General features: G+C 35.1%; 1 protein-coding gene across 1 annotated transcript; it reads left to right on the top strand.

The window, feature by feature from the left end:
• Window positions 1–341: 341 nt before the first annotated feature.
• LOC136209175 (probable CoA ligase CCL10) lies at window positions 342–18,643 on the top strand. Its single transcript, XM_066000575.1, has 7 exons — window positions 342–1,546; window positions 2,620–2,809; window positions 3,847–3,992; window positions 5,787–5,854; window positions 6,101–6,203; window positions 13,343–13,488; window positions 18,419–18,643. The coding sequence occupies exons 1-6, from the start codon at window positions 539–541 to the stop codon at window positions 13,454–13,456; spliced, it is 1,629 nt and encodes a 542-aa protein (XP_065856647.1). The 5' UTR covers window positions 342–538; the 3' UTR covers window positions 13,457–13,488; window positions 18,419–18,643.
• The last annotated feature ends 7,330 nt before the right edge of the window (window positions 18,644–25,973 follow it).

Genomic DNA, 25,973 nt, shown 5'->3' on the forward strand with positions numbered 1-25,973 from the left:
TGTTTGGATATGTTTAGGAAAGGGAATGAGGTAAAGGGAATCCAATTCCCTAGAGGGCATGGGGTAATGGCTTAATCTAAAGTGGGGTAATGGCTTAACCTAAAGTGGGTAAAAGGAATGAGTTTTTTTTTTTTTTTTGTAAACAAACAAGAACAAAGGAAATAAAACCCTCTCATTCCCATTCCTAAAGATCCCAAACCAAACGCCCCCTGAATATATAAACGAATCCATCATTAGACCAATTTTATGATTTACCCTAAATATTATTAGTTTTAAAAGGCGTAATAATGGTTTTTCTTTAATAATAAAATCCGATTGATCATGTGGTTTCTTGGTGTTATCGTTTAGGGTTATGCAACGGAATTCTTCGCCGTTAATTTTGCGCGGGAATGCCAGCAGAGTTTACTTCCTTTCTTTATCCATATATTATATATAACCATCAACATTGTAACTGATTCTTCTATAAACCTCCAAATTTTCTCAGCGATTGATTCCCGAGAAACAAACAAGAAAGTCAAAGAAGAAGTTGACATCAAGAATGGTGAGATCCTACAATCCCCAAACACAAGTCTACTCCTCTCCCAGACCAACAATAAATCTCCCTACAGACCCAAATCTGTCTCTTACATCTTTCCTCTTCCAGTCAACTCTTTCTTTCCCTCACTCCGTCGCCCTAATTGATGCCGATTCCGGCGAAACCTTCACCTTCCACCAGCTCAGAGTCCAAGTCTCGAGGCTAGCCCACGCCTTGATCAAGCTCAATATAGCTAAAAACGATGTCGTTCTCATCCTTGCTCCGAATTCAATTCATTTCCCTATTTGCTTCCTCGCTATCGTCTCTTCCGGCGCTATCGCATCCACCTGTAATCCTGCGTATACTTCAGCTGAGCTTGCTAAGCAAATCAAAGACTGTAATCCTAAGCTCATTGTTACTGTACCTGAACTTATTCACAAAGTTAAGCAGTTCGATTTGCCGTTGATTCTTTTAAATTCTCACAATTCCGACGATTCGTTGTCGAATTCGAAGACATGGAGTTATTTTGATTTGTTGAAATTACCAGGCGAAGTTTCGGATTTGCCCAGGAATGACGTGAAGCAAAATGACATCGCGGCGCTGTTCTATTCCTCGGGTACCACGGGCACTAGCAAGGGAGTGATATTGACGCATAGAAATTTCATCGCTTCATCTTTAATGGTGACGGCTGATCAGGATAGGTATAAGGAGCCGAAGAGTGTGTTTCTGTGTTTCCTGCCGATGTTTCACATTATGGGATTTGTGGTGACGACTTACTCGCAACTTAGGAGAGGGAATACTGCGGTTTGTATGGAGAAATTCGAGTTAAGCAAAATGTTGAGGAGCATCGAGAAGTATAGAGTTACTCATGTATACGTGGTTCCGCCGGTGATGATTGCCTTGGCGAAGCAGAACGCGGTGAAGAATTTTGATTTGTCGTCATTGCAAGTACTTGGATCAGGGGCGGCGCCGTTGGGGAAAGACGTTATGGAGGAGTGCTCTAAAAATCTGCCTCATGTCAACATTATGCAGGTTCTTAATTTATACGAGTTTGCAATTCTTGTTTGTTACTTTTTGAGCATTTAGTTATCAATTTAATATGTTTGTTTGCTGAGGAAACGTAGAAAAATTAATAAAGGAGTCGTATAATTGAATTTTGGTCATTATTTTAGTCCAGGATAAGAAAATTCCGTTCTACTTTTGTTGAACTCGTATCCTTCTTAGTCAGAAAAACTTGTATAGAAATTTGGGAACTGTTATCTAGCCCTGCGCAATGCAGTAACAGCAAACTTAGCAAGACTGCGTATTTATGGTGTAAGCACCAGAGAGATTTATGGATTTTGGCAGAGTGTGGGCAACATTTAATGACACATTTACCTAAATTCAATACTTGGCAACTCCATGTCAGAGATCTATCTAGCCTCTTTTGTTATCCTTTATTTCCCCCAATTTGATTACATGCTATTTATGAAAGCTTGAAATAATGTTATGTTGGGATGCTTCCAGATATGCATTAGGCTTGAATCCGGAATAACTTTGATAGGCATCGATTATGAAGCACCAGAGAGATTTATGGATTTTGGCAGAGTGTGGGCAACATTTAATGACACATTTACCTAGATTCAATATTTGGCAACTCCATGTCAGAGATCTATCTAGCCTCTTTTGTTATCCTTTTTTCCCCCAATTTGATTACATGCTATTTATGAAAGCTTGAAATTATGTTGTTGGGATGCTTCCAGATATGCATTAGTCTTTAATCCGGAATAACTTAGATAGGCATCGATTATGATTAATATTACCAGGTCACTAGAATGATTGAATTAGTGAAGAAGGCTCCAGAGACATTTTCCTTGATGAAAATAGTTTTCTTTCATGAACTTCTATCAGAGTTAGCATGCCAGGAATATGGCATGAAGGAAACTTTCGGAATTATTTAACTGGATAATCCAAGGGAAGGAACTTGCCTCTGGTTCTTTGGTTCATCTGGGATATTTGTTCCTGGTGATAGAATTAGTGAAAAAGACTCTAGAAGCAAGAATTTTCCTTCATGAAAATATTTTTCTTTCGTGAAGTTCTGAGTTTAAAACATATTACCATGGCAGGGATATGGCATGACAGAAACTTGTGGAATTATTTCACTGGAGAATCCAAGGGAAGGAACCTACCTCTCTGGTTCAACTGGGGTACTTGTTCCTGGTGTTGAATCCCAAATAGTTAGTGTAAATACATCAAAGCCTCTTCCTCCAAATCAACTTGGAGAAATATGTCTTCGAGGAGCAAATATGATGCAAGGTAGGACTTTGTGTGCGGACATTTTAATTTTACATTCCATTCTGAGGAAAGGTAAATCATTGGTTTTGTACATAAATTGATTAAACCTCCATTCACTCTTACCCTTACGCTATTCTTCTTCTTTCATTGAGAAACAGCCGTAGCAATTGTTCATACATGGATTTGGAAATTAACATTTCTTTTTCTCCGACATGGTTGTGTATTGACTACTACAGCCATACCAATGTTGTAAGAGTTCGGCATTAAATATGGGAGCCACTAACCTCAGTTTTAATTTCCTTTTTGCCTGATTAAGCCTACGAGAACAATGATTTATATGCATTGGCAGCTTAATCATTACAAGTTTACAACTTGCAGAGATATATACTTTCGATGTTACACAACTGTCCTGAATTGTTTTGCTTAGAGTTTTGCTCCCTTAGAATTCTCCTTTGTCTTTTTCTAAATAACCATTTTACACGTTGAAAGAAGTGGAAATTAGCTCCCATTCGGAAGGGTAACTAGGCTACTGAGAATTGTGTTAGATGTTGATAGGACATGTTTCATCATGAAGGGGGACAATTAAATCATATTAGGATGTACAATTACTAAAGTTCCATTTTGTTAACTTTATCAGCTGAATGAGAATTATTTCTTCCAGTCTGGCCACAGCTTTTGCATTGTATTCAACTACTAGCACCACTTAACGAGCACTAAACCCAGCCAGAACAAGAGGGAGAAAATGTTAAAAGCAAAAGAAGACAACTAATTCAGATTGATTGCATCATTAAATCACTGTCAGATATTAATATGAAGTGGATCTTTAACTATAAGCTTAAGCTTTTGGTTCAATTAGTTCTTTGAGATGGTATCAGAGCCTCCTTGACCAAGCGGTGGCTTCAAGGCCAGTGGGCATTCTATGGGGGTGTGTCAGATATTAATATGAAGTGGACCTTTTAACTATAAGCTTAAACTTTTAGTTCAATTGGTTCCATGACAATCACTAAGTTCATTAAGTTTCTAGAGAATATAATTTTCTATAATAATCGACATCGCAGGTTATTTTAACAATCCACAAGCTACAAAATTGACCATAGATGAGCAAGGATGGATGCACACTGGAGATCTTGGATATTTTAATGATGAAGGACAGTTGTTTGTCGTAGACCGGATCAAGGAGCTCATCAAGTGCAATGGCTTCCAGGTAACTTAACTTATTTTTTAGTGATATTACGTGCTAAATGGTGTTTATAAGAGTAGTACTTTTCAAGTGCTTTATTTGAGCAACAAAAGATTGTATTGCTTCTAGAGCTGAGCTCCCTTTTTTGGTGGGGGAATTGATCTTGATTGACTCCTTAATTTATCTGTGCTCAATTTTGACTTAGAAAGACCTTTTAGGTTGCTAACATTGTTTTCCATGTGTGGCTTAAATCTATGATTTATAATTTATTCTTTGCCTGGTATTTAACGGATGCATTTGATTTCTCTTAATTTCTTATCTCCCTTCTTCTTTGTGGGAATGAAATATCAGTTGGCCTTTCTCTGCTTTATTGACCATTGGTACCATGTGTCACCGGGAGACTTGGACTATGCCAAAGTCTCCATGTGGTGCCGAGACCTCCCCAAGCATCGGCTAGCCAACCGATGCCGAGGGTATTTCTCCCCTATAAGCCTTCCACCAAGTCCTACTTTCAAGAGTATGGCGGACCTAAGCCAATACTCGTTATTCATTTCTACAGTTTTGCAAGCCCCTGTGTATCGAACCTCAACCCTCATAGGAGTGTGCACTATGAGCCGGCGGCCCTATAATATCCATAGCGCTCCTTCCCTGTGAGACATCCGTCTCTCTTTTCCAAGGCCGGATGCCCATCTCCTAGTCCCCGGTGGACTAAAGTGGTGGATCACTTAACCCAAGTGCTTGTTAACTTGCCCAGGGTGGCAGAGATCCTACACCGAACAGTTCATGTTCCCTATAGTATTCCTTATACCATCTTGGGGTTTGCAAGGAAGGACCATTGATATGTTTTATTCAACACTCTCTGTTGAAGCTTCATCGGAGCTATGCCAACGCTCGGGGCCTATTGGCCTTCGGGCCAACTGCCGCCCCATTACACCATGCTGATAGTCTCTATTAAAACTACTTGAAGCCTTACTAGTGCATTTCATCCATATTACAGTTTCTCTACATCTGCTTTCTTTCCTAGAAAATAGTATGGATTCCTAACATGAATATATCTTCACTAGTATACTATTGTTTTTGCTACTTTCTGAATGAATCACTCATTTTCAGTTTTATGCTTGCTGAAATTACTCCTATGCTGTAGTTTTTATCCTGTGTCTCATATCAGAGGAAGAAGAAAGTATAAGGACTGAACGTGTAATTCGGGTTCCTCATTATTCCTTCTATTTGATAGTATCTACATTCGGTTATTATTCTGTTGTTAGTAATTCTGTGTTTATTTCATTCCCTAAAGCTGTAACAGCTATTAGCTAGGTTGTTAGCTAATTTGGACTCTAGTGAGTTAGTTATCCAACTGTAAAAGAATTACAGTCTTGCCCTGTAACCGTTTTTACCTCCTCTCTATTTTAGAGGCCATGCCTTGCACTTGGATTCTCATTCTACAATTAATGAAATCATCTTCTTCTTCCTAAATTCTCTCTTCTCTCCCTCTTTTCTCATCTAAGTTCTTTTCTAAATCTAACGCCAGAACTTAGGTTCTGACATCCTGATATACATTGGTTGTGAAAATATTCATAATTGATTTTCAGAATTTCATTGAATGAAACAGTTGACATTTAACAAAAGGTAATTCATTCATTCATATGACCTGTGGTTTGAATCGAAATCCCTGTTTGTGGACATGAGCTTTCAGAATCTGAAGCAAATAACTAGATATGGCTGGTTGCTGACATTAATAATTGATATTCTAAACGTACTACAGTGCTTAAATTTTATTAATTTTCCATATAATTCACTTTTCCACATTGTTCATTTTAGGTGGCACCAGCAGAACTTGAAGGGTTACTTCTTTCTCACTCTGAAATATTAGATGCTGTGGCTATCCCGTAAGTAGGAAACAGTTCTTCTTTTATACTACTCTGTTGCTTGATAAGCAGGTAGACTTAGTTAAATATCCCACATTGCTTAATCAGGGAGCTATATGGCTCCTTATATATTTGAGGCAATCTTCCTCCTTTAAGGCACTTTTTGGGAGGAGTTAGGCCTTTGTTACATGGTATAACTAAGGCTTGGAACTTCTTCCTGTTCTTTTGGTTCTATGCTTTATAACTAAGGATGATTTCTATTTTCAGATTCCCTGATGCAAAAGCTGGCGAGGTCCCTATAGCATATGTTGTTCGCTCACCTAACAGCTCCCTCACTGAAGAAGATATTAAGAAGTTTATAGAACCGCAAGTAAGATTTCTGCTCACTTTCATATCCAAAGTGAAACTAAATACTTTTAGTGAGATAAATAGTGCTACAGGTCATACCATTAACTTAAGCATCCAAACCTATGAAGCACCGATACGGGTACGCATACGGGTGCGGGTACGCGTACGGGTACGGCAAACGGCATTTCTAAAAAATATGAGATACGGGTACGGCGGGGATACGGCAAATTTTATATATAATTAATAATATATATATCATTTATAATGAAAATTCAAAAGATACATAAATATATAAATCACAAATCATATTCATAAAGTCATTATAAAAACACAAATAATACTCTCAAGTCATTATAAAACCACAAATAACATCTATAATATTAACTGCACACACAAAAGAAATCGACCAGATAAGAGCAAGAAATCGATCAAAGCAGATCGACCATGAGAGGAAAAACTCGACCAGAGGGAATCGACTAGATGAGAGGAAGACCAAATGAGAGGGAATCGACCAGATGAGAGGAAGACCAGATGAGTGAGAGGGATCGACTGAACAGAAGAACTCGATACGATTAGGGTTCAATCGACAGGAGAGATTTTCAATTTAGTTTAGGGTTCAATTCAATCCCGATAACCCTCTATATACCAGTAATCTTGGATTATTTCATTTTAATCCTTCTATTTACTGAGTTTTTTTTTAAAAAAACCCTTATACTTTCAAAGTTTTTTTAAAAAAACCCCTAAACTATCCTTGAAGTATCCCCGACGTGTCCCCGGTGTGTCCCCGCGTATCCCCTCATTTAAAAAAGAAAAGAAAAAAGGGGATACTTTCCAGGCGAATCCCGTACGTATCTCGGCGAATCCCCGGCGAATCCCCGCACCCGGAGTATCGGATACGCGTACGGTGACCTCCGGGAAGTATCAGTGCTTCATAGATCCAAACATAGAGACCAAAGCATATCTACTGGAAAAAATAATGTCTCTGCTGGGAATTCTACTGCTGGCCTAAATAACCTGGGTGATACCTAATTAATTATTCAAACTGGGTTAGAAAGGTTTTTGACTTTTGAGCTGTAGTTTGAGAAAACTCGATAGTGTATTATTGGAACAATAGGTATTTATATACAAAGTGGTATAGATGCTAATAGGTCCCTAAACTAATATGCTAATAGGTCCCTAAACTAATATCTATATACAATTACATACATTACACTCCCCCTCAAGCTGGAGCATAGATATTTGACATGCCCAGCTTGTTACAGATGTAATTTACCCGAACCCCATTTAAGGCTTTGGTAAAAATGTCTCCAAGCTGTTCATTGGTGCCAATGTAGGCTGTAGCAATGATGTTTTCTTCTAGCGTTTCACGAACAAAGTGACAATCTATTTCAATGTGCTTAGTACGTTCATGGAACACAGGATTGGAAGCAATATGAAGAGCTGCTTGATTATCACACCATAATTTTGCCGGAGTGGTGACGTTGAACCCAAGTTCGGAGAGGAGATGACGAATCCACATAATCTCACACACTGATTGAGACATCGCTCGATATTCAAATTCTGCACTGGAGCGAGAAACAACATGTTGCTTCTTGCTCTTCCAAGAAATTAAATTACCTCCAACAAAAACACAATAACCGGTAGTGGATCTCCTATCATCTTTGTCTCCTGCCCAATCTGCATCAGAAAAACACTCAATCTGGGTATGACCATAATTCTTGTAAAGTAAGCCTCGGCCAGGAGTTCCCTTTAAGTAGCATAGGATCTGTTCCAGTGCAGTCCAGTGATCAACAGTGGGAGATGACATAAATTGGCTAACAACACTGACAGAATAGGCAATATCCGGTCTAGTCACTGTAAGATAGTTTAACTTTCCAACCAAACGCCTATATCTTCCAGGGTCTTCAAAGGGCTTTCCTTCTGATGTGAGATGCGCATTCGGTGTCATAGGTGCACTGCATGGCTTAGCTCCAGATTTTCCAGTTTCGGACAACAAATCAAGAACATATTTTCTTTGAGACAGGAAAATTCCTTTCTTACTCCTTGACACCTCAATTCCTAAGAAGTACTTCAAAGCTCCTAGATCCTTGGTATGAAACTGACCATGGAGAAAAGATTTCAAAGACGAGATTCCTGACATGTCACTGCCTGTAATAACAATATCGTCTACATAGACGACCAAGAGAATGATACCTGAAGCAGAATGTTTGTAAAAGACAGAGTGATCACACTTACACTTCATCCCAAAAACCTCAATTGCTTGACTAAACTTTCCAAACCATGCTCGAGGACTTTGTTTCAACCCATATAAAGATTTGCGGAGACGAAAAACTTTGCCATACTCCCCCTGAGCAACAAACCCTGGTGGTTGCTCCATGTAAACTTCTTCTTGAAGGTCCCCATGTAGGAAAGCATTTTTGATATCTAACTGATGCAAGGGCCAATTAGAGTGGGCAGCCAGGGAGATAAAAAGACGAATAGAGCCCATTTTAGCCACTGGGGAGAAGGTGTCAGAATAATCAACCCCATAAGTCTGAGCAAAGCCTTTTGCAACAAGACGAGCCTTTAGTCGAGCAACAGAACCATCAGAGTTAACTTTCACAGCGAATACCCAACGACATCCAACAGGTTTCTTACCAACAGGTAAATTTACCAAGTCCCAAGTACCATTAGCATCCAAAGCATTCATTTCATCAATCATGGCGTGGCGCCAGCCCGGATGGGATAACGCCTCAGATACAGATTTAGGAGTAGTAGCGGAGTCAAGGGAAGCAACAAAAGACTGTGAAGGAGAAGATAAGCGCTCATAGGAAACAAAAGCAGAAATAGGATGGGAGCAAGATCTTTTACCTTTACGAAGGGCAATGGGAAGTTCATCAGTGGTCTGGCTTGACTCAGGAGCAGGATCTGAAGGCGGAGCAGAAATTGGTACTGGATCAGAAGCAGGAGGTCTCTCACATCGTGAATATACCTGAGTAATTGGTGGCTTAGAGGGACAGCCATCTGAGACCTGGTGAACTTGATAGACCAGCTCATCATCAACATCAGTATCACCTTTGGAGATATCAGACGACATGGAAAAGAACGGAAGATGTTCCATAAACGTGACATCAGAAGACACAAGATATTTATCAAGAGAAGGAGAAAAACAACGATACCCTTTTTGAAGACGAGAGTATCCAAGGAAGACACATTTAAGGGCTTTGGGGTCAAGTTTAGTGACTTGTGGACGAACATCCCGAACAAAGCAAGTACACCCAAAAATACGAGGTGACACATGAAACACAGGTTTATGAGGAAAGAGAGTACCATACGGAGTCTCACTTTGTAACATGGAAGAAGGCATACGATTGATCAGAAAACACACTGTAGAGACAGCATCAGCCCAAAAATGTTTAGGAACACGTGTTTGAAACAGAAGAGCTCTAGTAGTTTCAAGAAGATGACGATTCTTGCGTTCAGCAACACCATTTTGGGATGGTGTATCAACACAGGAAGATTGATGAAGAATACCATTCTGGATCATGAAAGACTGAAATTGTCCAGAAAAGTATTCTTTAGCATTGTCACTTCGAAGTATATGAACAGAAACATTAAATTGTGTTTTAATCTCAGCACAAAAAGTAGTAAAATGAGTAAATAATTCAGAACGACTTTTCATTAAATATAACCAAGTAGTTCGAGAATAATCATCCACAAAAATAACAAAATATCTGAAACCAGGTTTCGATACAACGGAACAAGGACCCCAAACATCAGAATGAACTAATTCAAATGGAAAACTTGACCTTTTATTGACTCGGGGAGGGGAAAACAAACGGTGATGTTTAGCAAACTGACACGACTCACAATCTAAACTAGACAAATCCTGAAACTGAGGACATAATTTCTTCAACACTGGTAGAGAAGGATGTCCCAACCGACAATGTTCATCAAAAGGTGTGGATACACTAGAGAGGGCAACCGGTCTTCTAACAGTTGTATCCAAGATGTAGAGACCGCCAGATTCCCGTCCACTACCAATAATCTGCTTCGTCATGAGATCCTGAAATAAGCAATGATCAGGGAAAAATGAGATAGAATAATTAAGTGAACGAGTAAGCTGACTCACAGAAATTAGATTGAATGTAAATCCAGACACATTAAGAACAGAGGAGAGGGAAAGAGAAGAAGTTGGGTTAATAGTGCCAGAACCAATAACAGGGGAATGTGTACCATCAGCTATAGCAACATGTGAAGGAAAAGTTTTATTATGAGAGGTGAACAATTCAGAATTACCTGTCACATGGTCTGTTGCACCAGAATCAATGACCCACTTTGAAGACGAAGAAATGAGGCACTTATTAGAATTACCTGAATCAGCAATAGCAGTGATAGGTGAAGTAGAATGCTGAGGAGCTAATGATTTTTGATACTTAGCATATTCATTTGCAGTAAGGGTGTAGGTCGGACCAGAGGATGTAGCATCACTAGTGACAATGTGAGCAGACCGGTGCCTGTGCTGCCCCTTTGCCTTAAGTTTGGGACAGGTACGCGTGGTATGACCCGACTCATGACAGTAATAGCACTCAAAGACTCTGTTCCCTTCAGTTGGATATCTGGTGTCCCGAAAGACTCTGTTCCCTTCAGTTGGATATCTGGTATCCCGAGTACCACCCTTAGTCGGACCCTTATAAGAGCGGTCAAATGAAGGCTTGTGGCTGACTAGAGCACTGGAAGCAGGAACAACAGGAGTGGATGACAGAACCAGCCCACTTCGCAAAACACGGCTAAGAGCTTCCTCAGCATCAGGAATGGTGGCACTAGAGAGAATCTGGGAAGTAACACCCTCAAAATCAGAACCAAGTCCACACAGATAGCGAAGAACAAACATTTGTTCCCGTTGAGCTTGCAACACTCTTATATCAGTACTCAAAGGCAGCAATTCATTCAACTGCTGAAAAATTTCCCTCAACTGCATATAGTAATCCTGAGCAGATTGACCCTGACGATCAGTAGTATAGAAAGACTTATACGTATCGTATAAGCGAGACAAATTATCCTTCCTGCATACATATTTTGCAGATAGTCCATAAGTTGTTTGACATACTCACAATGACGAACCAAACCAATAATAGACGCATCAATAGAGTTCTTGATACCCAAAAACAAACAGGCATCATCTGCCATCCAATCCTCATCATCTGTCTTAGGATGATCAGTTAAATGACGGGTCTTCTTGATGCTACGCAAATAAATCTTAATTGTTTTAGACCAGTCTAAATAATTGGAACCCGTCAATTTATGATCAGTAATCTTAGGAGAAACTGTCATAATGCCACTAACCACATTTTTACTAGATTCAACTCTCTTATCCTTGTCCTGAGCCATTTTAGCAAAGAAGAAACACAACCCAACAAGTTTCAGCAAAAAAGAAACACAAACAGGGACCAACCTTCACAGGGTGCGAAAACAAAAGTCGCCGGAACACAAAATAAACTGCACAGGGAGGACGATCGGAGGGAGACGAAGCCAACAATGTTGGTCGGAGTCGAATCGGCGGCCGGAGGTGGCCGGACGCGCCGGCGCGTGGAGGAGGGTTGCCGGAATCAGGTGGCGCGTGCGGTGCACTCGCCGGTCGGAATGTCGCCGGACCGCCGCGAAAATGCCGATCTGAGGATGGGTAGACGGCTGGGCCGGAAGGTGAGACTAGGTGATGACCGGAAAAATGGAAATCGGAAGAAGGTGGAACCCTAAATCAGTTTGCACACTAGGGCAAACACAAAAGAAAAACACTGCATACTAGGGCAGGCTCTGATACCATGTAGTTTGAGAAAACTCGATAGTATATTATTGGAACAATAGGTATTTATATACAAAGTGGTATAGATGCTAATAGGTCCTTGAACTAATATGCTAATAGGTCCCTAAACTAATATCTATATACAATTACATACATTACATGAGCCTAGGCCGGTATTCATCTATTCTTTTCTGCATTCAGACCGTTTCAATCACATTTACATGTGTTTGTTTACCGTCCTGCAGTCTGACGGGCAGGAAACAGTTGTGTGGGCTAGCTAGTACTTGGTTTGGTTAGTTTACAGAGCTAAAGATTAGTTGTTAGATTAGCCTAAAATCAGCAATATTTAGGTAAAAGGTACAATTTGAAGTCTATACTTGGCTAAATTTTGATTTGCTCTTTTAGTACATGCACTTCTACTTTTCATCCATTCACACACATTTCTATTAATCAAAACTTGATATGAACACTTAGAACTATATGGATGTCGATGCCTGTACAATAGGAAGCTTTTATTACATGCTTCAATTCGTTATTCCTTAATTCCGCCATCTTCTCCTTCAATTTCGACCTATTAATTAAAAGAAGAAAGATATGTTTACACATGTTAAGTTGAAATTGAGAGTTTATGAATTGAAACAAAAATTAAGATTTTATGAGTGAGTGCAGAGGCTATAAGAGCCCAAATCAAAGTACATAAGCTAATTGAACAAATTTAGCTAAGTACACAGGGTAAATTATAACTTTTGCCCTCAATATCAGCTAATGTTTTTGACAGATTGACTGTACTCGGCTTTAATTTTAGTGTAAATCATCTATATTTATTGAAGCTGACATTTTTTTTCCTAGATTTATTGTTCTCAGCTTTAATTTGCAAGAGTATAATTATCTAATGAAGATAATATTTGGTGGCCAAGTATTAAAATTTCTACCTTTTGGTCTTTTAACCTACTAGAAAAGGTCTAATACATCTCTAGCCTCCAAACGTGTCTAGAAAAGTCTAACAACCCTTCCAATTTTGAAAACAATCAATTACTCCTTGAAGCTTGCTTTGTTCTAGGTGATAGAGCAAGTGGATATTTGTACAAGTTGAAGCACGTATCACCCTTAAACAAGTTCAAGGGTCAATAGATCATTTTAAGTAAGTATAAGGCCAATAAGTAAGTTGAGATAAGCAATAGATCACTCTATGCAAGTTTAAAGAGTTAATCAGTGGTTTTCAAAGTTTAGGAGGCAATCGGTTTTTATGATTAACTTGAAGGGGAAGAAAACGTCACATTTCATTGTTCAGGAAAATTGTTTGGGTACCAAACCATGTATGCTTGCATAATTGATAAACATATGTTGTTGCTTAATTAATTAGTTTCTCCCTGCTGCAGGTTGCACCATATAAAAGATTACGTAGAGTGACATTTATAAACAGTGTCCCTAAGTCAGCTGCTGGCAAAATTTTGAGAAGAGAATTGATTGAGAAAGCTCGTTCCAAGATGTGAGATTCTCAACATTAACCGAAATGGATAAAAAGGTTGGTACTCTACTTCCTTTTCTTCATTTACCAATGTATTTGAAACATAATCTGTTCTGTTACAGTTGTGAATTATTTGAGCTCATGTCATCTCCTCTAGTCAATTTTCAAAAAAGAAAAAAAGGAAAAACTTGGGATTAAGTCATTGAACTTTTACGGTTTTTAGAAATTAAGCTCACAATTTTAAAGATTAAACTTGTAATATTTAATTTTCACACCATGGAGCCTTTCATTAAGTGTTCCGTTAGTTAAGCCGTTAGAAAAGAGTTCAATATGTGTAAGTTAAAGATCATAAGTTTAATTGTTAGAGATTTAATCAAGAAAAATTGAAAAGATTGGAGATTTTTCAATATATTTTCTACCTAATAATGATAAAAAAAAAAAACATGTATTAGAATTTAGAAAGACTCATTTTTTATATATATATCGATTGACATTAGTAGTTAAATCAGTACAAATTGATACGTGTCATAATGACATTGATTTGGTAATACCTACCAAGTTGAGGTGCGAAAATAAAATAGTACCTAAAATTCAGTTTCGATAAACTGACATGCAAGGGGCCAAAACCTCTGCCTGTTATTTCCAGCAAAAGCAGTAGTAGAAGGTGAAGAAGCAGAAACTTGGTTTAACACATCGGGGCCCTAAATTTGGCCAGAAAATTTAATTGGGCCTTTAAACTTTAAAGGCATTTCATTAGTCTTGTGAACTTAAAATGTCTCATTAACCTTTTAAGTTTCATGTCACAGAATAAGATTTGAATAAGTGAAAATGCTTATCATTTTAAGTTAATGGAGCTCATGATCATTGTATCCACTTCAGGTAGAAAATGTTATTATGAGCAAATTTAGAGAGCTAATAAGCTATTCTAAACAAGTTTAAAAGACTCATGAGAAGCTTTTAAAATTTAGGGAGCCAATTGGTTTTTTTTTTTTTTTTATATCTAAGTTGGGGGCGGGATGTATTTAGCCCAGAATTTATCATTCTTAAGGCCCAATCACACAACTTTCTTCTTAAATGCTCTTCGGTCTCCCCTCCTTTTCTTCTTTTTCCCACCTTTATTGCTTGTTTTCAGTTTCCATTGTTTGAATTTCGTTATGATTGAATTTGATCATCATAACTATCACATTAAGGGGTCCTTGACTTAAACATCAAATTTAGAAATGGAATCAGAATGTCATAAAATCAGAATCAACATTGAAAAAAAAGTCAATTTTTTTCATTCATAACTGATTCCTAGGAGTAGAGGAGAAAATTGTTAATTCTCAAATGTAGGGGAATATAATTTCCATTTCCAATTCTATTTAATCAGATAATAGGTTAACTAAATGATAGGAAACAGAATTATTCACTCCCATGGTGACTTCGTAGTATATTCCTCTAGAATCAAACATTTCTATTATAAGCATTGTGAGTTACCTTTATAACTAGTGTATATGAAATACTTAAGACTTACATTTACACCTAATTCACACCTAAAAGATATCTTGATAGTTGGGTAAAAGTATTTAACATTTGTAGATAACTCGGTACCTTTATAGTTAGATACTATGAGATATTTAATAGTTAACACACATGAAATTTGTGTGACTAAACATCTACTGGCAATTTGGACTTAACTCAAGCTCAAAAGGTATCTTAAAGAATGGGGATTACCTCACACTAATAAAAGACTCGTTATTTTTATAGCTAGTCAATATGAAATATTTAACGGCATTTATAAGCAAGCGGCTAAGCAAATAATTATTGAAGTAACTAATTTTCTATTTGATAACCATAAGCAATTAATTCAAAACAAAGAATAATTTAAAATCCATACTAGTGTTCTAAAATATTTGTAAATTGAAAGTATTAGTTCAAAATACAATAAATGCAAAAGAAGTAAAGAACTCCAACTTTCTGTTCAAATAATATAGAAGATTAGCCATTCTAGTTGCAAGTAAAAATTGAATTTAACAGAAGAGATTTTGTGGCTTCTTTATATATTTGGGCTTCTTTAGGCTTGGGTTTGCAAAGATAAAATTTGCTTACTGTACTTGACAAAATTTGTCAATTTGGCTAGTCTATTTTAATTTTAATGCATTTGACTCGTATATATTTTTTGAAAATTTGACTATTGATAGAATATTATTTTGGTGAAATTGATAGAATATTATTAGCACTATATACACACTGTTAAAGGACGTGCGTTCAACTATATCCTTCAATCATATAACTATGCCTGCATTTCGAAATAGTCGATATAACTATGTCAGAGATTTTACGAAAACTTAAAAGCAATGTTATCAGAACCGGACCAGACATCAAACCGGATTGATGACTGGGTTACGGGTCATTTGGTCGGACCGGATGGCTCGGATTGGTCGAACCGGATGACGTAATAAATAAATAAATAATATTTATATACATTAAATATATATAATTAATTTAAAATTATTTTTATACATTATATGGATATATATAAAAAAAAAAAAAAAGGGCGGCCCGGTCGCATTACGCGTCCCCGCCGAGCGAGGGTCCCCGGACCCTCGCTCGGCGGGGACGCGTAATGCGACCGGGCCGCCCTTTTTTTTTTTTTTATATATATCCAAAATAAATTATAAACAATTTTGGTTTGTTATTTTTTGTTAATTTGAGTCTTAAATATATAAAGAATAATTAAATTCAGAATAAATTGAAATATATCAACGTATTCTATGCCATAAGATCTTTATAAAAATATATTATAAACTCAAAACGGACAAATGATGAGTGAGAAATTGATGCTCAAAGTGAACCATTTGAAATGGTTTGGAAGAAGATAAAATGAAATTAAACATTTACATCCCACATAGGAAAGAAATGAGAAACTTAACTAGTTTATAAGTAAATGGGCTTTACAAGCCTTTAACCAATTACTAGGGAAAAGGCTCTCTCACGCGTAGGGGGTGTAATCGATTAACCATCGGGTTAGAGGCGCACCCGCACGACGTGGGCAACGCGGATGCCGCACCAAAATTAGGTCCCATGACTTGACACCTACCTTTTAATTTCAAAAAAGTTAAAGGTTTAATTCGCGATTTTAAATTTCTAAAATAAATTAATTTTCGATTTTTAGAGCATTTTTTCTAGATTTGGAGACTTGATCATGACACTTTAAGTAAATAAACACTATGTAAGTTCACGGTAACCAAACCTACCTTTTAATTTCAAAAAAGTTAAAGGTTTAATTCGCGATTTTAAATTTCTAAAATAAATTAATTTTCGATTTTTAGAGCATTTTTTCTAGATTTGGAGACTTGATCATGACACTTTAAGTAAATAAACACTATGTAAGTTCACGGTAACCAAACTTTTTTTTACAAGTTTAAGGTAACTATGTACTAAGCACCTTAAAGTATAAATTAGCCATCTATAACTGTAAGCACAAGCCCATTCCAAGTCACTTGTGTGGTGCTCATATTTGTCATCCAATTTTGAATATTGTCTAGTAAAATTCTGCGTATATGTACTAGACCTTAGCCTTCGTAGGATCACCTACTATAGATTCGACAGCTCCTTAGTGTCTATAGGACTCCATCCTATGGAGACATCTCACATCCTTCCTTAAGCAAGATGCCCTCCTCCTCCTAGTTTCGGATGGACTAGGATCGATCATTCAAGTCAAATACTTGTTCACTAGCCTAGGGATGGTGGACGTCCTACTCCGATGTAACCATTCCTTATAGCAGTTCTTTTACCAACTTAAATTCTTAGAAGAATAACCATTGATATGCTTCATCCAATATTTCTTGTTCAAGTTTCTTTAGGAAGCCTCGAAAGGCATACGAGTGCTCCTCTCGTAGACAAGTACCTACTAAGTCCGCTCCTACTGCACAGGAGTATCAACAGGCCGTAGTGAGCATCCTGGGACGGACCCTAGGGCACTCTGCGCCTTGCTCACGGGGTTAGACTGATAGAGGAATTAGCTGGCTCCTACTCCTACAGGGTTTTATTTTAAGGATTAGTTAGTGCATGTTTGTGTTAGTTCGGTTACACATCAACTTGTCTCCCCCTTATACTATACAACCCTCCAACTATATATAAGTATATACGACCTGATTACACGATACAAAATCGACGCAGAATTTTAGTGCTTAGATTTAACTTCGTAGGTATAAATTTTTCAAAATTACATGTAACTTATAAACATTTTACACGAGCCGAACATGATATTGGCAAACTTTTGGATGGTTAATGTTAACATATTAATCTAAAAATAATATAAAATATTTAAAAATATTATCATATCCTCCTATGTTCTTAAATGTCTGCATGGGGTCCGAAAATACGATATGAAATCAACACTAAACTGATTAGATAAACATGATAATGACACGAAATGTTTTGAATTGGATGAGGATTAACTCATTTAACATTAATCCGATAATTGACATGAAACCAATCCGATCATTTCCACCTCTAAGAGAGAGAGACTCCACTAATTAATTGGTGAGATGGCTCTTGTTTGTTGAACCCAACTCAGACACTAAAAAACAAAGAGTTGAACATTCTTTGATGATTCTCATTGTAGACACATTCCTTTCACCTCCATAGAATATACCCTTTAAGCTAGAAATTAGCATTCTTGAAAATGAGAATTAATTTAGATTAGTTAGGCATAAAGGTGATTGGGGAAAAAGAGTATAATTAATGGGTCCAAGAGGTTGAAGTTCATAGTGGACATTTTCCCCCCTCTTTCCTACAAAGATATTGACATAAGATGCTTAACTCCAATAATTCAATATATAGCACATGCTCCATCCATCCCTTACAAATAACTTGATTTGATTCAATTCCATTCAATCTTTTCAACCTTTTTTTTATTATATTATATATGTGTCCCTACCTACCATGATTATTTAAGACATTTTAACTAACTACATCTTACCCTTTTCTTTTCTACTTGTAGGTTCATTAATCTCAATAATGTTGGATTTGGTGTCCTAATCACCTTGATATCTACTTTTGAGGCTATAAATTCTTATCCTTAATTATGTATTATGTACACTAATTACAGGCATATATCTGTTTGACAAGAATAGCATAATGTAAAATAACAAAGGAACAAAAAAAATAGTCTCTCTTATATGTCTATTCTTCTCTATCCTATCAAACTATTTTTCTTATGTTTCAATTTTTTTTTTTTAAATCTACTTTGAACTCTAGAACTATTTTTCTCATGTTTCATTTTTGTTAAAATCTACTTTGAACTCTAGTGTTTGATCCAATTGTACTCAAACAGATTTTTTAAGGAATTTCTATCATTGTTTGAGGTATGGATTTGCTCTTGTACACTTAATTATAACTTTTACTATTTAATATAAAAGTGGTTATAAATTTAACCATATGGGAAGAGCAAATTAAATTTTAGATCTTTTGATATAAATTTAATCTGCTTTGCTAAATGAGCTACAATCTATAGATAGGTTCAGGCTTTATTTGTTCTTATAAAAGATTTACATTTTTTGGTTAAAAAATCTTTTTTTACTATGTGATGAAGCATGTGGACTAAGGCCTATGTAGATCGCTCATGTGCCCCATTTGGTCACCGCAGGCCTCCTGCCCCATCGCGTATGTGCATGCTCAAAGGCAACTTTGGCCCTTCCTACCGTACCAAGACATTAAGGACTTAAATGCCTCAAGTCAAAATCTATAAATAGGGGGATCTCGTCCCATGGTAAAGGACCAAATCTCTCTACTCTCTACTCTTTACATTTAGTATACTGCTCCCCATATTAACTTGAGTATCAGAATGTATTACACTCTCGGCGAAAGCATCAAAGCTCAACATACCCAAAGCCTATCGATCTCAACTTCTCATCTGTACGTATAAATCAAGTCAATTTTTTTTATAAAAATAAATGAATTAAAATACCCCTCATTTTATAAAATAGAAAACTATTTTCCAAGATTTTAGCATATTAACAAAAAAATAAAATAAAGATGGGTAGTCTTGCAGAACCAAATCTGTGTTAATTCCATCTAAGTTGAGACTAGCACGAAGAAAACCGCCATGAGGAATAAAATATTATTAAAAAAAAAATACAGTGAAAGTATAAAAACAACAAAGCAATAAGAAAATAAATTTAACAAAACCAACGTTGAAGAGTAAAATTTAAAGATAAAAAGATCACATCGTTCTCTTTTTTTTCTCTTAAACACCTTTGCTCTTCCCCTTCCGAATCTATTTGAGAAGGAAGAAAGAATATCTTACTTCGTCTTTCTCCCACCGATTTGATTTCCTCCACATTTAAAGTGTTTTTTTTTATTGTTATTTTCAGTTGGAGTTTATATATTTTATTAAATCCCTTTATTTGACTAAACTATACGTGCTTTCTGTAATTCTTTCATTTATATCTTTTTCGGATTTAGCAAGAGCGGAAACAGTTGATTTTGTCCATAAATCACTAAATCTATGTGATTGCAAAGGAAATGACTCGCATTTGAATGTTCAGAATGACTTAAATGATGAAGATTGGATTGCAGTTGCTTTTCTGTATATTTAGATTTACGAAAAGTATATAATTTATAGTTCGTTTATGTTAATTGTACTTTTTTTATTTTTACATTTATTACTCTTTGTAGTATTAGCTTTAAGTATATGTTATATTGTTTATTGTTCTGTTATTGTAGAAAAAAATTATCTGATCAAATGCTATAAACATTTTCGTAAAAAATAAAAAAAAGCACAGAGCTCAAGAAGCTATTCCACCAATGATTCTGCAAAATATTAATATTAATTTTCCCTTTTACAATTTTACTCTTGCCTGTTTTTTTAGGATAAGATGCCAAACTAGGAGCGTGTTTGTTTCAGCTTTTCGGAAGAGCGTTTAGCGTTTCACTTCAAACCGCAGAAAATATAGCGTTTGGTTAGATTTATATAACCGCAACGTTTAGCATTTTCTCTAGAAACTGCAGCGTTCTGGAGCGTTTCACGAAAAGCTCTTATTTGGGGCTTTTCATAAACAGCTGTTTGTAGTTATATGTTATTGACAAAATTATCCTTTTTATTTCCATAAAATATGTTTATTTTTTAACCTTATTTATATTTCTACAACATAATTACCGGAAGAACAAGATTTTGTTGCACTCAATAAATTTTTTATTTTTTATATTTTATATTTTTATTAGTTTGTGTAACACATTTTTTATTTTATAATAGGATAAGATGCAAAAATACATCTAACATTTATAGCTAGGATAGGAGCAATTTTATACTTAACGTCTAAAATGGTGTAATTATACCCCTAATATTGGCAGCCAAAACCAATTTTACCTCTAACATTGACAAGTTGGGTCAATTTGAGAAATAATTTATCAAATTGTCTTTTTGGTCATGAATATTATCATCTACACTTCACACGTGCACCATTTTATCATTGTTAGTAAGATCACAAACATATGATTAGACGTCAAATTTTTTTTAAGAAAATAAAAAATATATATATTGTCTTTTGTACTAGTTTGACAAAAAAAAATTCAAATATTTCGCCGAATTTATAAATAATAATTTTCAATTTTATTGTTAAATCACAAAAAATATGAAATCTTTTTTTAAAACTACTGATCTATGCAATTGGTGTAGAATAAAAAATAAACTAATAATATCTGAAATCGACCTAACTTGCTAATGTTATGGGTAAAATTGCTTTTAGCTGCTAGCATTATGGGTACAATTGCACCATTTTAGACGTTAAAACTAAATTATTCCTAGTTGTAAACGTTATGAGCATTTTTTTCACATTTTTCCTTTTATAATTTCATCGTTGATTAATTTAAAACATGTCATGTCCATTTTAGACATTTTAAATCCGAACAGCAACAGTTCAATATAATTTTACCAAACACTAGTAATTGAACAGCTAACAGCTTACTGCAAACAGCTAACAGCAACCGCAACAGCTATTAGCTAACAGCTGAACCAAACAGGCCATAAGCTTAACGTTTAAAAAAATGTATCAGTTTAGGTTGGATGTATAAAATACAAGTATTATAGGCTTAACGTTTAAAAAAATGTACCAATTTAGGCATCGATAATGGAACGAGACACGTCATTGATATTACTCCGTTAAGTTCTGCCAATTGTATGTGGATGGAGAAATCAGAACTTAACGGAGTAATATGAATGACGTGTCCAATCCGTTATCGATATTTAAATTGGTACATTTTTTTAAACGTTAAACCTATATTCTAAATATTTTCCTAAAACTCATAGGGCTATTTTTTTTAATATAAAATTAAATGTTGTTAGAGAAATGTGAGTCAAGTTTTGAACAACTCATGATTTGCAAAGATTTCCGAATAACTTGTTTCTCAATTTGGCACTTAATCATCACATCAATTGCTATCAAAACTCACTCATACCTTCAAGCATCCAGACATAAATTTCTTATAAAAAAAATTAAACACCTTTGTTTATATAAAAAATATATACATTTTTAAAAAATGTAAGGTAAAGATTTTTGTTTCTTAGAAATTAAAATATTTTTTTTGATATATGGCTACGACATCGAAAAATATTTTACTGTGTTTGTTTATGTCACAAGAAAATATTTTCCTATCAATAACTTAAAAGTATATAATATTGTTTCAAACTAAAATTTATATACATTATGATAAATAAATAAATAATGAAAAATGTGAAAAAATGAAAACATGAAAAAAGAGAGGAAAAAATATGAAAAAAGTAAAAAAAAAAAAAAGTGAAACATGAATAAAATCAGAAAAAAAAATAATTTTTTTTTAGTTTTTTAGGTTTTTCACTTTTTCACTTTTTTTCTATTTTTTCTGATTTTCACGTTTTCCGTTTATTCTTTTTTGCGTTTTATGAGTTCTCATATTTTTGTATTTTTGCTATTTTTCGTGTTTGATTCACATTTTATAATTTTACGAGTTTTTACCGCTTTTTGGGGTTTTTTTTATCTGTTTTCCATGTTTTTTTTATCACTTTTCTTATATTTCACATTTTTTACCATTTTAACTTTTTCTTGTTTTTCACATTTTTACCTTTTTCACGATTTCATCGTTTTACGTTTTTTGTACTTTCACATGTTTTCAAGTTTTTTGCGTTTTCATTTTTTTCGTTGCCCACATCTTTTCCATTTTTTATGATTTTCACAGTTTTTCGATTCTACTGTATTTTTTGGGTTTTTTCCGTTTTTTGCCATAAGCAAACTCAGTCCCAAGCATTGATAATGCTACAAGAAAGTTTCGACATGGTGTGGAGAATGAAGCATATCGACGCTGATGGTGTAGGCCGAATTGGTATAAGAAACACTATAGAGGATAAGGACTACATCTAGCGTTGGATCTCTGCCACCCCCTAGGTCAGTTGTCGGTAACGGTTTAAGCGATCCACCATAGTCTACGAGGGACATGAGAGTCGGGCATAAGTCCTTCATGAAGGGATGATGATGTCTCCATAGAAGGAAACTCTATGGACATTATGGGCTCCTATATAGCCACTAGCGTGTGCTATTCTAGGGTGAGGTTTAAATACAGAGAGACCCTCCGGAACAGAATATCAATGGATGCATTGATGGGACGCTTAAAAGGAGATAGACCCCTTCGACAGGAATTGGCTAACCAAAACTTAGGGAAAGTCTTGGCACCACACGGGGTTTTGGCCTGGTTCAAACTGGCCCCTATGACATTTGGTATAGCGGGTCAAACTGATTAACCCATTACCCAACATGTTTATTAAAGGAGTTATAGTTTGGTCGAACAAGAAAAAAAAGGGGGGTGAAAGAGTCCGGACTGAAGACAATGCTTAGGAACGTCTTTTACCCTTTTAGAAAGGGTAACAAATATTCCACTTTTTTATATATTTTTTTTACTGCGGAGTAACTTGAGATTTTTCGTTGATTTATTTTTCTAAGAAACAAACATTGAAAAATTAGAAAACTTTTTCCTACACAATATTTTTTTAGTAAACAAACGAGGTCATAACTTGCACTCAAATGCTTAATAAATCTCTAAAATTCTAAAATAATCTCAACTTGTTTAAAGTATCATAACTAACTCTTTATTTTCACGCGATAGTATGATTAGACATGTTTATGGACTAAGTCGGAACGAGCCCAACCGGACTTGAAAAATAAATAATGATCATAAAAAAAAGCTCAACTCACACTATTTTAATATCAGCCTGACTTGCTCAACTAATATATTTATATTACAAAATTAATATTAGATCTTGGTTGTGATCAATAAAAATGCATTAAACTAAAATTTAATCAATTAATTCAACAACACTCAAGAAACATCATCTTAAATAAATAATAAACTATTAACAAAGTAATAAAAATTAAATATATGTAAATATATATAATATATAATATAAATGCTTATCACAACGGGTCGATTTGGGATTTTAAGCCAAATTTCAAGCTCAATCATTATGTACGAGCTTGAATGCGTCTATTTTGATCTGAGTCAAACATCAATTATATATAAGGGATAATTTTGCGGATTAGGCGAACCAATAAATCTATAAACAGATCTAGATACGACACGTTGTAATCATCATTCACAATATAAGTAAGTTGTTGAAAGATCATTTTTAAACAAATGAAAGGTGATTTTAAACAAACATGAATTGGTATTTACTTATTTAATTGTAAATTAATAAAAAGAAAAAAGGGGAGAAAAGAAATAAAGTGAGATTGGTCCATTTCCTTGGCAAAAACAATTGATGATATTGGTTGGTACATTTGCCTTGCCTTCAATTTATCACATCACAATTACAATGTTTTCTTTTTTCTATCATAAAACATCCTTTTCTTTATCAACCTTTCACTCAATTATTGCTATTTTTAATATATATGTACATTTCCATATAAACTTGTCTTTTCAATTGTTAAGTAAGAAAATAATTATTGATTTGTGATTTTTCACTAAAATTAAAATATGATTGGTACTTGCCACATCTCTACAATATGACTTTATATTCTACAAATGGCTACTCTTTTACCATTATTTTTCTACTCATAATGATCATTTTCACATTCACTAGTGACTTATTTTGTAACAACATGTTGCAATAGTATGTACATATTGCCCACTTAAACTTAAATCCATCGCTTTTAAGTTTTATCGTTTTAAAACGTGTTTGCATGATAAATTTTTATCTCACTAATCAGCCTCAATTACTCCATTTTCATTTTTGACGTGAGGTTCGGTTCATTTCTGCTCATTCATTATTCCTTAAGATAGTTCTTTACTCAGACCTTCTGCCACAATGCTTACGAAAATGTTTGAGCTCAAGCTCAATTGGATTGTTCGATAATCTTGACTGGGATGGACATCGGGGATGGAGTCGCCACCTGAACTAGGTCCAAAATGTTACAATTGTTTCCTTGTAGAAAACATGTGCGGGTTTGGGAAATGAAGTATGCTTGGGCAAGGTCAATCTCTCCCGCTAGAAAATATTAAGCATCCCTAAAGCGCACGATGAACCCGCCGACTTTTCTACTCTACAACCTAACATGTTGTCTCGTGCATTATTGAATTCTTTTCAGTTTATGTGAAAATGCGTGTATATATATTATTGTGTGTCAATTAGCATTTTAAGTTTAAATCACATATTATTAGTCAATCTTTTAGTATATGCAATGTTTTCGGTTCAAATGAAATGGAAAGAGAAATAAACAATAAAAATTTACCAAAAACATGGGACCTAAAAAGAAAAAAATACAAAATTACATAATCCATCCGGACATTTTCGAGTCTTCATTCCGTACTTCATACTCCTGAATCACCATTTAATAATTAAATTGATATTATAAAATGCAAATAAACAAGTCAGAATAATAATAAATAAATAAATAAGAATTTGCAAAATTCTGAGTTTGGGAGTGCGTATGCACTCGTAACTAACCTTTGGGCTGTAACGAGCCCTTGTACAGTTATGAAGGAACTTTGGGCGGTAGCGTCCATTTATAGGCGGTCACAAAAGAGGTATGAGTAGTAATTCCCGCTTCTAGGCGGTCATAATAGAGATTTGGTCGATCATTTTATTTATGAAAAATTACCTTTTCGCCACTAAACTTTACCAAATATTAAAATTGGCTTCTGATTAAGAAATCAATTATATTTCATGCTCAATAATACTATTAGATCTTCTTACATAATTTGCTCTTGGCGATTTCAATTAAAGAATATCAAATTTTAAACAAAATAATATTAATATTGCTCTAATTTAAGAGAAAATATATGAACTTTTCATATTTTGTTGATTAAATTTTTTATTCCTTTATTTAATTGAGTCTTTAGAAACATGCAAGTTTATTTTTGGGAAAAGTACAAAAATAATACTTGTGATTTGCCCAATTTGCAAATAGAGTCATTTGGTTTAAAAGTTTGCAAATAGAGGTCTGTGATATGATTTAATTTACAAAATAAGGTATTTCAGATTACACTGTTAAGTTCTGATTACAACCAATAACATTTTTATCTTGAAAAAA

The sequence above is a fragment of the Euphorbia lathyris genome, chromosome 10, assembly GCF_963576675.1.
Source record: "Euphorbia lathyris chromosome 10, ddEupLath1.1, whole genome shotgun sequence".
Lineage (NCBI taxonomy): Eukaryota > Viridiplantae > Streptophyta > Magnoliopsida > Malpighiales > Euphorbiaceae > Euphorbia > Euphorbia lathyris.

What these genes read in the sequence shown, in the direction of transcription:
- LOC136209175 (XM_066000575.1), top strand. Translation starts at nt 539, where the DNA reads ATGGTGAGATCCTACAATCCCCAAACACAAGTCTACTCCTCTCCCAGA. An exon ending in AGGAGCAAATATGATGCAAG is followed by an intron (nt 2,810 to 3,846) that starts GTAGGACTTTGT and finishes TCGACATCGCAG; the next exon opens with GTTATTTTAACAATCCACAA. An exon ending in TCAAGTGCAATGGCTTCCAG is followed by an intron (nt 3,993 to 5,786) that starts GTAACTTAACTT and finishes TGTTCATTTTAG; the next exon opens with GTGGCACCAGCAGAACTTGA.